The sequence below is a fragment of the Xiphophorus maculatus genome, chromosome 1 (assembly GCF_002775205.1).
Source record: "Xiphophorus maculatus strain JP 163 A chromosome 1, X_maculatus-5.0-male, whole genome shotgun sequence".
Lineage (NCBI taxonomy): Eukaryota > Metazoa > Chordata > Actinopteri > Cyprinodontiformes > Poeciliidae > Xiphophorus > Xiphophorus maculatus.
The window spans coordinates 22,908,616-22,923,694 of NC_036443.1; the positions used below are offsets into that span (position 1 = coordinate 22,908,616).

General features: G+C 38.9%; 1 protein-coding gene across 6 annotated transcripts in view; it reads right to left on the reverse strand.

The window, feature by feature from the left end:
• Positions 1-14,089, reverse strand: part of anks1a (ankyrin repeat and sterile alpha motif domain containing 1A) — a 67,199-nt gene extending 53,110 nt beyond the window's left edge. For all 6 annotated transcript variants that reach the window (XM_023350339.1, XM_023350268.1, XM_023350214.1 and 3 more), the window contains exon 1: positions 13,518-14,089. In XM_023350339.1, the coding sequence (XP_023206107.1) occupies positions 13,518-13,693 (176 nt within the window). In that variant the 5' untranslated portion in view covers positions 13,694-14,089. The remainder of the gene's footprint in view (positions 1-13,517) is intronic.
• Positions 14,090-15,079: the final 990 nt, after the last annotated feature.

Below are 15,079 nucleotides of genomic sequence, written 5' to 3' on the forward strand. Positions count from 1 at the left end.
TTTCTGTCGCAGTAATGGCCGTTTTGCCCCCTTAAAATACATCTCCCACAATAGCTCAGCGAAGCAGCCTGCAATTACACAGTCAGAGCCGTCTCATTAAATAAGTGTCTTGTGTAGGGCTCTGTAGCCTGCAGAACAATGGGTCTGAGAAGAGCGCAGACACACGGGGAAAGCTCAGCTCCGCCATCCAAAACATAAGCTGTTTATTTGTTAGAGCAGGCCTTCTGGGTAACGTCTCAGAAAGTCACGGGACATCAAAAGCACTGCTCAGAGGAAACACTCAACTGGGAAAATGTGATGATAGGAAATGTTGGAGACCGAGAAACCTCTGTTAAATGTGCAACAGAGGTTTCTATGGGAGTACTCAAGGCGCTGATGCATACAGTCTTCATAACATCTGGATTTCTGCCTGTCAAAGTTGTTGCAGGGAGAACAGTCCTGCCTTAAATGTGGGTATGGATCTCATCAGAAGGGAAAACAGGAGACAAACAAACCTCGGGTAGCTGTCCTACATAGAAGAGTTATGTAACTACTAGGAGTAAAATCCCCCACAAATAAAAATTACCATGAACAGGAACTAAGAAGCATCCATAAAGAGAAAATATGCCATACGTCAGACATAGGGTGGGAGCAAAAATGAGGTCAACAGAAAGTTATTTGCTACATAAACACTGAGTGAGGTGTGCCATTATGATTACTAGTATTTTTTTAGCATTTCACTTTGAACCACACAAATAATGTCTTCAGGTTTACTCTTTGTCCAAAGTTTTACTAAACCAATTTCTGAATTTACAAAACCTGCATATAACATGCATATCTTACATAATATGATGTAAGATTACTTTTTTTTTTTTAGTTCAGAGCATGGTTTATGTGCTTATGGCCTGAAAGATTAAAGAAAGTAGTGTTTCAGCTGTATTTATGACACTTGTACAAGAGCTTTGAGCAAAAATCCTTGCATTATTATTTGAACTGTTCTTCAGCTACAGTTCAGTTAGTTTAAGAAATCCAAGTTAAACAGATAAACCACATAACTCTGGATCAGAAACATGCAGATGAGAGTCAACTTACTGAGTCGCTAGATTTATGGGAAACTACTTGTGTCGTTTCAAAGTGGAGGCAGTGAGGACAGAAATTTTTCAAAACCGAGTGGGCTGGTTTCTACCTTCATGGGAACTGATGACAGACTGGTCAGAAACTATCATTAAATTTATTTACTTGTATGTTCTCAACAAGCCTATGTACAACATGATGCAGTGAGGTGGTAAAACTAAAGTCAGAGTAAGGACAGAGACGTAAGAAGCCATTGAACAATTCTCTGCAAAATGTTTGTTGTAAATTCAGGGAGTTTCTGTTTCACTGTTTTTATAAAACATTTGATGGACAGCACAAAACAAAACCTGATTTGCTTTCAGTTTTTAATATGGTAAAAAGCTTAAAAGGTACACCCCGATAACCATTATAACCCCAAATCTTTTCATCCATTATTTTGTTTAACATTTGGTAGATTCAAGTTTAGACTTTTGATCAGCTTTCTAGGCTAAAATAAGCTTCCTCTCCTACTGTAGGAGGTGTAACATCGAACAGATTGCAAAACAAACACTCAGCAATGGGCAAAGATCATCTAGGTCAAATATTTATGATGCATTTGCTAATTGGTCATCATCATCAAAGCTAAAAAGAAGAGAATTTTAAAAAGAAAGTTTACTCAATGTTAGAAACATTGAGTCACATCTGCCTCATGACCAAAAAGGAGCACAGCACATCACGAGGCACGTTATGATGCCGGCAACATATCACATTTCTAATCAGGACCAAGGCTGTTCATTAATCCCATCTGAACTGCTGCCATGCAGAGCAAGTGAACATTTCATTACATTTCCTTACAGTCAAAGTCTTCCTGCTTGCTATTAAGACAGCTGCCAGCAGCAGCGGCTTTTAAAGCTGCATAAGTGTTTCGTCCTTCGAGCATTTTGGCAGCATGGCACTCAAGGGCATGAGTCAGACTGGTGCTCCACAATCCACTTCATCCTCTTACTATGGCTCAAAACCAACCTCACCGAGAGATGGAGCTTAGGCCCACAGTGGAGGTAATGGGCAAAACAGAGTTGATTTGGTTTGAGAGGGAGGCGGGGGGCACATTCATGGGAACTGGCTGAGGAATTCCTGTTTGAAAAGCTGAGATAATCCTTAATTTGCCTGTGGGGATATCAGTGGGATGAAGCTGGAGTTTGCAAGACATTCATGGGGGTTAAAATCGGCGTTTCACAAATCCTGATCACTGTAGCTGGAGGAATGAAAAAAAAAACATAAGTGCACCTCAATTAATTGGAATATAATTAATTAATGTCAATTTAATATTTCAACTGCTTGAGTCCGAGTTCAAGTTACATTCCCTGCACTCTGCAAGTGTTCAAGTAAATCAGCATGATACAGTCAATACAGGTGTACATAGTAAAATAAAAATATGAATGAAAAATATATTTATTTTAACAATTCTCTTCAAAAACTAAAATACATATCATAGCTTTGCTACACAGAGTGCTATCAGTTAATTTTAGATAATTGTGGCTTAATAAAATTTAATTTAATTAGAAAAAAATAGGATATTGCATTAGATCAACTGAACAACCTTTGTCATCCATGGTGCTTTTGTCCCTCCAGACAACTTTCCACTCATATGCCTGGAAATAGAAATCTGAAGAGTCAGATTCTTAAAAAACGGTTTTTATGGCTTAACTTCCTTACGGAGGCCGTCAATGAGAATCTAGTAGACAACTGGCAAGTCAGCAAACTTGTCTATGACTGTGTACGTCATAATCAGGTCAGACCATAACATTTCTGCATTAAAAATCTCATTTTTTAATCTTTTGTCCAGTGTACTATAAAAATGCTATATGAAACGAATTTTATTGTCATTTACTGTAGGCCACAATCATCAACCTTAACCAAATTAAACACTTGAAATGTGTGAATGTGTGCATAATGAATCTATACCTGAATTTAATTACTGTGACATTTCAATTTATTGAGATACACCTGGATGTCCTGCCTATTTCAGTTTACATGTTAGCTACAAAGGCTACAAATTAGCAACATTCAGAAATGATACTGGTGTTTGTGAGCTGAGTTCAATATTAAAGTAACACTAAACTTAAAAATGCAGTACGTTCATTTGTGCTGCAATACATAAAATGTAGGTCATACATAACCAGTCAGTCATGCATATTTATTGAGTTTGCTTAGATGAAAAAGTAAACAGAAAATAAAGAGAAAATTCAGTCAGCTAATTAATAATGCAAAAAAAAAAAAAAAAGAATCCACATCAGCCAAAAGCTAAAACAAACAACTAAATGTTGATTTATGGACTCATAGGAATGAAGGAAAGGCCAAATCTATTCAGCAGTCCCTTAAAGCACAGAAGAACCCAGGTGAGAGCGGACCCCACGTCATAAACAGCTTTATCTGTCAGTCTATTAGCAGTGTGACCACACTGCCAGGAACCGGTCCGCCTCGGGGCAGCGAGCCCAGCAGAGACTGGCTCATGTCAGCCACCGTAGGGGAAATTGGCTTAATTATGCATAGTGCTGGCAGCTGCTGGAACCAGATGCCCTGCTGCCAAGCAGTCAACCTGAGCATCTTCATCTCAGCTCAGACTGAAGCACCTGCCAGAAGTCTCCATTTCTGATGAGTGCAGGACAAAATACTGCAGCAAAGAGCAACACACTGCAGACCAATACACATATCTGCATCACAGGTGAGAGTTATGAACACGTTTAAATGGGAAAAATTGAACAGAAGTCAGAGAAATAAAGAAGTGAAATTTGACTAACGGCAACAACAACAAAAAAAAATCAGATCAGTGCAATAACAAACAGATTTTTTTTTTCACAAACTAAAGACCCATGACTGTATTTTACAATTTAAATTTATGACAGCCTGCACTGAACATATAAAAAGGGCTTGTAATGTGATTATTTTCATCATGTGGTTAATGACCATGCATCTCCCTGGGAGAAACTGGGAGAGCTCTTAATTATTACAATAAAGCAAGAGAAAGACGACAGTCTTTTTTGTGTCTGTTAGTAGGACTGATAAAAACATTATAAAGGTTTTAGGTAAATTAGGTAAATAGGTCATTTTAAGCAGTCCTAACTTTGCCCTGTTTAAATTGATAGAAAATAGTAAAAGTGACAAAAAAAATTTACTTTTTAGATTTGTTTGAGTTGCACAATTTTTCCTTGATCCACTCTGACTGGTAATCAATAAGTACAACCCTGAAAAAGTTATCTTTTTTCTGGGTCATAAAATGAGTCAAACCGGAAATGCACACGTTATTGTGAATACTCATAAACAGCTGTTCTTTGATGTACTTTGTTGTGAGTTTAGTAAAAATCAGATAAAGGTTAGGGGCATGTGTTTTGATGCATAAATAGAGATAATCTTATAATCTCTTCATCGCTTGTTGATTTCAAAGTTACTTCCTCCATCAATGAACTTCAACCACATTTTTTTTCTCTTTTTATGTGTTATGAGAGCTATTTAAAAGAAAATATGTGTACCAAGAAAAGTTTAATGGGTGCATTTCTACTTAAATCCAGCAACAAATCACAATCTACATAGTTTGTTTCAAGTTAAGTCTTGGAGAATATAATCTTCAAGATATTTCTGTTTCCACTTTCTATTACTGTTTCTATTACTTAATTAGGTAAGTGTATTTAATAATGGCTTAATTTTAAGTTCTAACCAGTAGAACTGATTTTAAACTGCTAAGAGATTAACAATATGCAAAACAGTTCCATGCAGTTTTAATAAGGGGTCATTCCTAGAATGTATTTGAATATCATGTATTAGCTCTTTCTCTTTTTCTTTTAGGCTTTAAGATTATAAAGCAACTTTTTGACAAGGTAGAAAATCTCGACAAGGTGACATCAATCATCAAAATGCTTGAGTGACAGACTCAGCTTGCACTGAATCTACTTTACACCTACTGGTCAATTTGGCAAAATCTCCTAGATGATTTTGGTGATAAATTTTAACTAACCGGCCTACTGCGGGAAGCCAAAAGCTCCCCTACTAATCAAATCTGTTCCATTATGGTTACAAAGGGCAAAGCAAAACAAAAATAAGCATCAGCAACTCAGTTCAAAACCTGATTGAGTCCTCACAACTCATAACTTCACAATGAGTATTTCACAGGGCATCTGTTTTGCAGCAGGAGGTGTGAAAGAACTGCATATGCCTTAGACACGGCACGCAGCAGTCGAACAGTGTTTAACAGAATCAACATGATTTCCAGAATGGAAAAAAGCTGGAGAAAACTCATAAAAATGGATTACAAGGAAGGAAAGAAGAAAACAGCCAACAAGGACTAAAATACAATTAAAGGATATGAAAACACTGTCCTTAAGCAATTGTACGGTTATCTTAGCTGCTTCAAAGCAATTAAGTCCAGCTTCAATAGGGAATCTCATTTTCGTTTTGACAGAAACCCTCTTTTCTGTCAAACCTTTTTTTTCAGCTCAATTCTTGCAAGTAGAGGTGAATCAGCAGCTTTTTTTTTTAAGTTATGTTGACAACTCTGTTTTAAAACCAGAACTTCTGTGTGATGCACTCTGCATAGCTTGACTATTTTTGTTAAAAGCTCAGCTAGTTTATCATTATTCATCAGCAAAATCAATCTTTAAAGAAGCCTTCTAAAAAGCTATTTTTGTGGCTATGAAACTGATCCTCCAGACTAAATGTGCCCTTCAATGTTGAAATTAAAGCGAGGGTTATTCCTATTTTTTCTCCCACCTGGTCAACAGCAAAGAAAAGCAGGGTTGTAATAAGAAAAACATGTAACATTTGCTTTCTGGGTGGACAGCTCCATGTATAACATGTTCAAAGTCTGAAGGTAGAGCAGAGGTTGGCCTCGACTCGGCAGGCGGGCAAGACGACTGCTGAGAGAAGCAGGGTGGGAAAGATGTAGACGCCAGATGGATGAGAAAACATCTAAGCTGCTGGATGTAAACAGTCAGAAGACGCATGTGATGTGCGCAGGTCAGAAATGAGCTGCAAGACACTTCTCACTGCGGATTGTTGCGTTACCTTTTGCTTTTGTTATCTAATGCATAAAAGACTAGAGAAATCTACTCAATAGTCAGAATAAGGCATGTTCTGCAATACTTCCCTTAGCTTTCAGCTTTAAAACAGGAACCATAGAAAGCTAGAAATATAAAACAGCACTTTCTGCTGAAAGCTACAGAACTGACTGTTTTAGTGCTAAGATTAAACTTTTGCCGAAGCCCCCACCTTCCCTTTTTTTTAAACCAACAATCCTTCGAGGCACAGTCACAAGATTATTTTCTTCTCTTCCATTAAACTTCAAAGGAGCTTCCTCTCCACTACTAACTAATCTCCCAAACTCTGACCCACTTGGATGAAAGCTATTTTTAGTCCACCACCATGAAGAGGGCTTGAGACTGAATTAAGAGGACACTGTATTTGTCACACACAAAAAAAAAACACATCTGTGGAATCCATCACTGCTAGGCGCCATTCTGCATAGCTTCTGTGACTAAACAAACACAACACTCAGAGGAGAGCATCCCAAACTCAGATGCTCTTGGAATGCTAACATTGTGGTGTTACATTTCCCAGCACTGCTCCCTCCTACTAATGTCTGTTTCAGTTCAGAGGTCAACAAATGATGTGCTGTGACCACTGTGGGTGCATCTGCCCAGACAGCAGGAGATGATCTGATGGGGCTTTTCCTGGAATGCAAGTGGTACAAACTGCCTTGTCAACACTTAAGGTTCCAGTGCAAGAAAGATTTCCCAGGAAGCAGGGAGGTTTTCCAGGGTTATTCTTTAACCCACATTGTTTTTACTGAAGGATCCAAATCAGGGAGAATTTTACCCCAGAAATAAAACCTTTTAGGATGCACAATAAGTGGTCAGTTTTTTTCTTTCTGGTTTAAGTTGTTTTAATGTAATTTGTTGTGATACTGTAAACAAGCAACACACACATAGTGGTTGCTTGCCTTAGTGTGGTGGAAATTACTTGATCTACAAAAGGGGAAAGAGGAATAACTAAATAACATCTACACATACAAGTATAGAGACATATTACTATTTCTTAGCTGTTCCATGCTTGATTGTGTCTGCATATCTGATGTGCATGTGCGCAAACAGGTGCACACATACCAGGGGTAACAATAAATTGCCCAGATTTCCTAGTTTTCGGGTGATCGGTAATCAGCCCATATTTACATATTAGACTGATCTTATCTACCTCCACAAAGGCCTGAAAATCAGTTACTGTCCCCTTTTGTTTTACCATGATAGAGGGCTGACTGACCCACCCGCTCACCTGGTCTCGTCTGCACAGTTAGCAAAAGTCCCCCCATTGTTGCTAATTAATGACATTACCACTGTATTTAGCGGCTTTTCGCACAAAGAAATAAACAGATAAATTGGTATCTGCCAAAATCAGTCGGGTTTTTTAAAGATCGGCAATCAGCCAGAAAACTGGAATCCGTGCACGCCTCAGACATACAAGTCAGCGTACTTGAATATGTGCACAAAAGTGGAGGAAGGAATGTTGTGCATCTCCTCAGCAAGCCTATCCTCTCAACACGCATGAGTCCCACACTACAATATCACATACAACCAAACATCTTCAAAAAACAGAATCCTGTGGGATAGTTTCTTATTGGAGATAAAAGGACAGCAGTGAATATTCTCATAGTTGATAGAGCAGCTCTTCCTGGTGTGAGCAGGAAACTGAGGATGAAATAGGATGCTCTGGAGGTGTGTGCCCAAAGCCCAAAAATTGCAAACCACTCCTCAATGCAGTCACTTTTTTTTAAAGCAGAATGTCAAAAGCAACTGCAGCAACAAATTATTTAACAGCTCTTTCACAAAATCTCTAAAAGGGCTGTAAAAGCAAATCAAAAAAAGCTCTTCCTTTTTTACTCAAAGATTCCCTCTCCCAAATAACTAGCTACGCTCCTCTTAATAGGTGGTCCAGTTCTGATCAACTGACAGGTCAATTTTCATTTCCCTTAAACTAGAAAGTATACAAAAGTCTCAAAATGGTTTTCTGGGCCTGATATGAATATTAAAAGCACCATCCTGTGGCTTGTCAGTAGGACAAAGACCACGGCTGTGAAGCGGAGAGGAAAGTTCTCATCTGACTAAGCTCTTGGAGTGTCCGTCCAGGACTCCATGCATTCCTCTGTTAATGTCTCCTCAGTGGGCAGCCGTTCTCCCTGCCAGGGACTTGTCTCACCTCCGGTGTAACAGCAGCAGCTGTCCGAGTTAGGACAATCCGGGCCAGGAAGTGCAAGTGGAAAAAGAAAATCTTAACAAAAGACATCTAAAATACAGGATTATATAACAGAAAATGAAGTAAATAAGGGGTTTTACAAAATAATTTTTCATTGTATTTTGTTACAAGTATACTTTACTGGGATACTTTTTGTAAGAGACTAACAGAAAGAAATGCCTGATAGACAAGTGGAAGGAAAATAACTTTGGATAGACATGAATAAAACCTAGTGCATCCACTTAGTGTAGCTTAATGTCAGTAAACAGAATGATAAACGCACCAAGACCTGGAAGTCCAGACCAAACTGAACCTTTTTGTTGTACATGAAAGATGCTACATGTGGTGAAACACTAACACTGCAGCATCATGCTGTGGGGATGATGAATGGAGCTAAATACAGGACAATCTTGGGAGACAGTTGAAACCTAAATTCATTTGTGAATCTTTAGAAAGACTTGAAAATAAATATTCACAGACATTCTCTCTTCAATATGACTGAGTTTGAGCTATTCTGCACAGAACGGACACATTTCTCAGTCTTTCCATGTGCAGCTTTGGTATAAACACAACCCAAAAGACATGCAGCTGCCGTTGCAGCTAAAGACCATTCTGCAACGACTCAAGAGGGCTGAATGCAAATGGATTTCACACAACATTTAAAAACCATGTATCATTTTCTTTCCGCTTCACAACTATGCACTGCTTTGTTTAGGTCTTTCACAAGCGATACCAGCACAGTACATTCACGTGTGTTGCTGCAATGTGACCAAATGTGAATAAGTTCACGGGATATTGATACCGCACATTTGAGAACACGTCCTAGCTTCCCTAATTGATGAAGTCCTGCTTAGAAGTCGGTGTGAAAAATGCCAAAGGTCAGTGTCTATCTCATGGCAACGCCTGGGACAACCTCTCCTGGGAAAGCAGGCATTCCGCAGAGCAGAGCTGCACAACGGCCTGGTTACAAAAACACTGCAAGCCCCAACATGTGGCCCATTCCATGCGAAGAACGCCAGAGATCTAGTGGAAACACACACACACACACCCTGGAAGAGCAGCGCTGAAGTCGAGTGGATCATGCAGCAAAACTCGAGGAAAGCTCTGCCCAGTAAACATGCCACGGCTGCTGACTAACATCTCTGCACACAGGTTCTCAGAACCAGAAACTAGATCATTTAAACAATGCAACTTGCAACTTTATACACATTGGGAAGCTTCAGTGTGCATCACAGCAACAGAAGTGTCAACAGTACATCTGTTTTTTGCATGAGGGCATTAAAGGAAGCGTGACCCGAGATTTACCAAAAACAGCAGCCTTGGACTGAGATGAAATCAGCTCCGACAAGATTACCGGCCTACATTTCCCCAACAAAGGATGAGGAATAGGTCACAAATACATTCTGAAGAATGAAACAACAAACGCGCAAAGCCACAACCTGGACTACAAGGCAATTTACTCGCAGACGACAGTATTGACATTTTCATCGTGCGGACCAAATCAAATGTCATCCACGGCAGCAACAATCCCACAGGCTCCCCTGTGGTCAGTACTCCTCACATGTCCAATAAGCTCAGGTGTCCAGAGGCAACAAGCTTTCTACCAGGGGTTTATTCGCTTCCTGCATAGCCTTGCCAATTATGACCCACAGTTCCCATTGCCAAACATTGATTGCTCAAGACAGAGTAGATGACACAATGGACTCTCCGGTCCGCCCACAGATCAGAGAGTGAAAGATGGAGCCAGCCTTGACTGCATGACATTTCTGAAATGGATTTCTGATTAAAAGAGTTTAATGCAATTACCCTAAGTATGCTGCGCAGTCTGCGCTGAGTAACACATTGATGCAGCATGAGGAAGTTCACTTCAACACTTCAGCCTTAGACAAAAGGTGCCTGTCATTCAGACCCCAAACAACTGTTTATGTTTTCAGTGACAAACATTCAGGACAGGAAATGCATGGCCACGTCACTGTGCAAAGGTGTTTTCCTTCACATTTTGTCACATAATAACCACAAACTTAAGTGTATTTTATATGAATTATAAGTGATCACTAAGAGAGTAGTGGATAAGTGAATTTCAGGAAAATTGTATGAGATTTTCAAAATGATTTTTAAAATGAAAATTTGAAAATATGACAAACTCCAGTAGGGCTGAAGCGGTTAATCGGATTAATTGTGATGAATCGATCATTGAAATAATTCTCAACTAATTCAGTAATCAACTCATCATCAACTGGGGTACAGACTCCAAAACAAGACCATTTGCTAAAAGAACATAGAGACCAGTAATTAAGCCAAAAGTGTACAAAAAAATACATATATTTTGCATTTAAGATAAAAAATAAATAAATTTGTAAACTGTTCTATCCAAAACTCCTCAAGTGGCATACTTTTAGTTTAACCCAGTTTAAATTCTGTAAAATAAAAAAACAGAACCGTATTAAGTACATTTTGCTATCTAACTATTAATCAGTTAATCAGGAAAAATAGCTAAAATCAGCCCTGCTCTACATTAATGTTAAGTCAAGCAGAAAGGGCTGAGCTTTTCACATGTTGATGTTAAAAGTATTTTTATAACTGCAGATGCAACCTTTCCTGCAAATGATCAAGTGTTCACCATGTTATAGCATTTTAGGCAATAAAATATTTATTTTCTTATTTAAAAATTTAATTATTTCTTTATGTACATATTTTCATGTACTTTTAATATTGCATAAAATGTGCAGAATGTGCAGATCTGTTATCAGATTAACTGATTAATCATCAGAATAATTGTTTACTAAAGTAATCATTAGTTGCGGCCCTAAACTCCAGTGCAACTAATTTCCATAGGAAACTATCTAATCAGTGAATAGAGTCCACCTGTGCGAACATTAGTGAACATGTGGCATTAAGTCAGGGATAAAGCAGTAGAAATGCTTAAAGATTGGGTTAGAAAACAATATTCTTTATCCAGCCATTAGCAAAAAATGGAAAGACAATGGCACAAAAATGAAAAGCTCCCAGGACATGGCAGTGCACCCAAACTGACAGTCCAGACTAGAGAGTCTTTGTTGAGTTGATGGGGAAAGAAAAGATGCTAACACAGAGCAAACTTGGACGGAAATCGGTTAAGACGCTGCAGAAGTCTTATTCCTGGGGTGAAGGATGACAACAATCCTAAACATACAAACAAAGCTACAATGAAATGACTTAGGTCAAAACATATAGATGGATTTCAGTGCCTCACACAAAGTCCAGAATGGAATCAAACTAGGAATGTGTGGCAAAAGACTAAAAGTTGCTACCTACAGACATCGTCTAACCAAGGGGCTTTAGCTATTTTGCAAAGAAGGCGGCACAAAAATGTCAGTTCTGAAGCTGGTAGAGACATGCTGATGTGCCAACAAGGTGACTTCATAAGGCATTGACTGCAAATACGCATCTCAGTTTTTGATCAATATGTAATTTTTCACAAAAAAAAAAATTGCATCATTTTCTTGCCACTTGACAATTACGCACTGCTTTGCGCTAATCTGTAAGATTTTATCTTACAGATTTTGCTAGATGTTAGGTAGCATTTTCCTACATGCTCTTTAAGTTATTCATGCTTAAAGCAGGTATAAATAATTATGAAGAGACTTCAAGCAATTGTTTACCAAGCTGGTTCTTATGAGTTTATTTTTAAGGGAACATCTGCAGGAAAATGAAGCTGCCTCCATCACATCTGCTGCTAATCCCTTTGTTGTTGTTTCTCTTGTTCTTTAACACAAACATGTGCCAAAGTAATACATTAAATATGGTTGCAATTTTTTAGGTTAAATCCTCTCCTCCCCTGTCCAAATCCACACAGCAGGGTGTGCACAGGCAGCATGTGGACTAATGGAAGATAAATGACTCAACAGTTAAGGTAAACCTCTCTTACCACGCATAGCAAGTCTTTGGGATGTAAAAACCCACATTAAACGTAGAAATTTCGCTGGAGACTTCACACTCTGCCCACAGCTAAACAAAGAAATTTCAGAGCTTACACCCACAAGCTTGAGAATAAAAGTTTCCAGAAGGTTGACTAAATCTGATATGATAACTATATTTGTGTTCCACCCTCACTAAAACCGGTTCAAGTCTAGACTGTGTGTAAGCAATTAATTACACATCAATGCCAAAGAGATTAGACTGTTTTCTAGTTGATTACTTTTTTTTTTGATAAGTCGCAAAAAAACTATGCAATTGGTTTTTTGTATGAATGTAAAGTATTCATAATACTTTTTGTCACGTTACAAACATCAAAGTATTTTGAGGGGATCTCAGGGTGATAGACCAACAAAAAGAACATGAAGAGAAAATAAGCCTCGTTTTTCTATATTTCTATCAATTTAGCCTGCTGTCTTGAAGTCTTTAACAGGTTTTCTTGCAGAACATCCCTGTACTATGTCTTCCCCTCAACTCTGATTAGTTTCCTTGTCTCTGCTGAAGTAAACCTCCCCAAATCTGCTTATTGCACACAAGAGCACAAGCAAGAAATTTGACTTTGGTTTTCAATGTGTCCAGAATGTGTGGGGTGTGCAGAGATGTCAGCTGCCCTTTTCCTGACCCTAACCTGTACAGGTCCTGAACGGAATGAAGGTCAACCTTGATTATCCTCCCTACAGACCTAATCGGACTTATAGAAATTCTCATGCTGCTCTTTTTCTTCCCACAACTTGACCTTTTGACATACCCCCCCGAGCTACAGATATGCGCAGTTCTTCCGGTGTTACTAGTAATTAACTTGAAAACAAAGGTAGTCTGTGTGTGAAGGAATTAGCTACACTTGGTTGATTTATAACAGTAAAAAAAGGCTGAATACAAACAGAATGTTCATTTGGAAAACATTTCTGAAAACCATGTAACATTTTTCTTCCACTTCATATGTATGTGCTACTATTCAAAGGCTTATTTCGAGCCAATAAACTAAACTGAAGTATGCGGTTGTAACGCGACAAAATGTTTACTTTTGCAATGCACTGTATGCAAACAACAGTAGACGGACAAAAGCAATGCTCTAACAAAGAGGCATGCCACAGCTTCGTTCCAGCACAGTTTCAGGTTGGGTTTGCTTTGACGAAAAGATCACTGATTAACTAAGCAAGCATATCTAAAGTGCTAACAGTGGAATGATAAGAGAGTATTTTGACAGGACCAGTGCCGGTGGCTGCCTCCTCTTCAGTCATCCCGCAGCCTACCTGAGTAGACTGGAGAGCGGATGGGAGGAAGCTCCGTGGCTGCTCCCGCTGCTGTTGCCGCTTCCTGCGCTCCCAGACGATCCGCCTGCGGATTGTCGCTTCCCGGGTAAAAGCTTCTCCACCGCGGCCAGATTCCCCGTGCGCGCCGCGTCCAGAAGCTCCTGCTCCTTCCCCATCGCTAATCCCGGGGAAAAAAACAAAACAGGAGGCGCTGGGGAAAGAACGGGGAAGACAGAGGGAGAGGGAAAGGGGGGTTGGTTGTAGGGAATGAAATTTCTCTGCGACCCTCTCTTTCTTTCACCCAGCCCTCAAGTTATTCCTCAGAGCTGCAAATGTGGCCAGGAAACAAAAGCTTCCCCCCGGCCGCCCTGCTGGATCCTTCCGTCCCGATCCACGACTCCGCTGGCGCTCAAGAGGGGGAAAAGTTTCGTTCAGCCGCACGGCACCATTATCGAGCAAACTTCCTCTGACCAGTCTTCCGAGCGTCGTCCGTCACTTCCTCGAAACTACCCTTTCTTTCTTAATCTCCAATGAAACCCTTCAGACGCTCACAAATGCCGCACCAGCCACCGCCGCCCCTCGCTGCTTTATATACAATAGGGATAATAAAAGAAAGATGGCGCCCGCTGTGACTCTGGGCCAGGAAACGTTAGGTCCCTTAAGACTTATGGATGGGATTGTTCCCATCCAGTAAGTTGTAGATCTGCCTTTTCATGTGACCCGTTGTGGCAGGAGCAAATTTCCAAACCCAACAATGAGCTTTATCGGTCCTATCGTTATTGTTAGGAGACTTATCGTCACATAAAACAAAATGTAAATAATTTAAATAACAATTGAAATTTGTGTTTTTTTAAAATAACAATAAAGTTACAAAAACAACAGTAGTCATAGAAATAAGAAGAAAATTGTTTATGTATTGTTAGATTCCTATTCGGTCAACTAATTTAAGCTGTAGTATAATATCAGCATATTTACTAGTAGTATCAGTAATCATGTTCTGACAGTGAGCAAGATGGTGCTTCCTGGTATCATATGAAAGGAAATAAGATTTTCCCTACAATGAAAACCTATGTAAATAAGCATGATAGCTAGTCTTAAATAGATAGAAAACTTTTATAGAACATAGGTAGATCATTTAATATCTAATTAATAAATTACAATGTCCATTTTCAAACTTCTCAGTCAGGTTTTGGATCATATTTTATGTAAACAAATTCTTGCAATGTGCTAATCGTGTCTTTCAAAAACATTAAAAACAATGTTTTTAATGTTATTCTATTATTCTATTCAGAGATAATAGAATGACCCATGTATATGCCCATGCTTTTAGTCATAGCTGTTGAGACTTTGTATTTATATTAAATGTTGTACAAATTAGCATTAGTACAATGAAGTTTGAGAACAAACAAGAAGTCACACTTAAACGGTATGTGTGTGTCTGTATCTCATACATTTTTGGTTAAAATATATCTGTTCTTCGTTCAAAGTATGTAGATTATTCAGAAGTAAGAGTAGTGGTACTTCATAAAATGATTACTCAAGTAAAAGAAAAATGTAGTAAA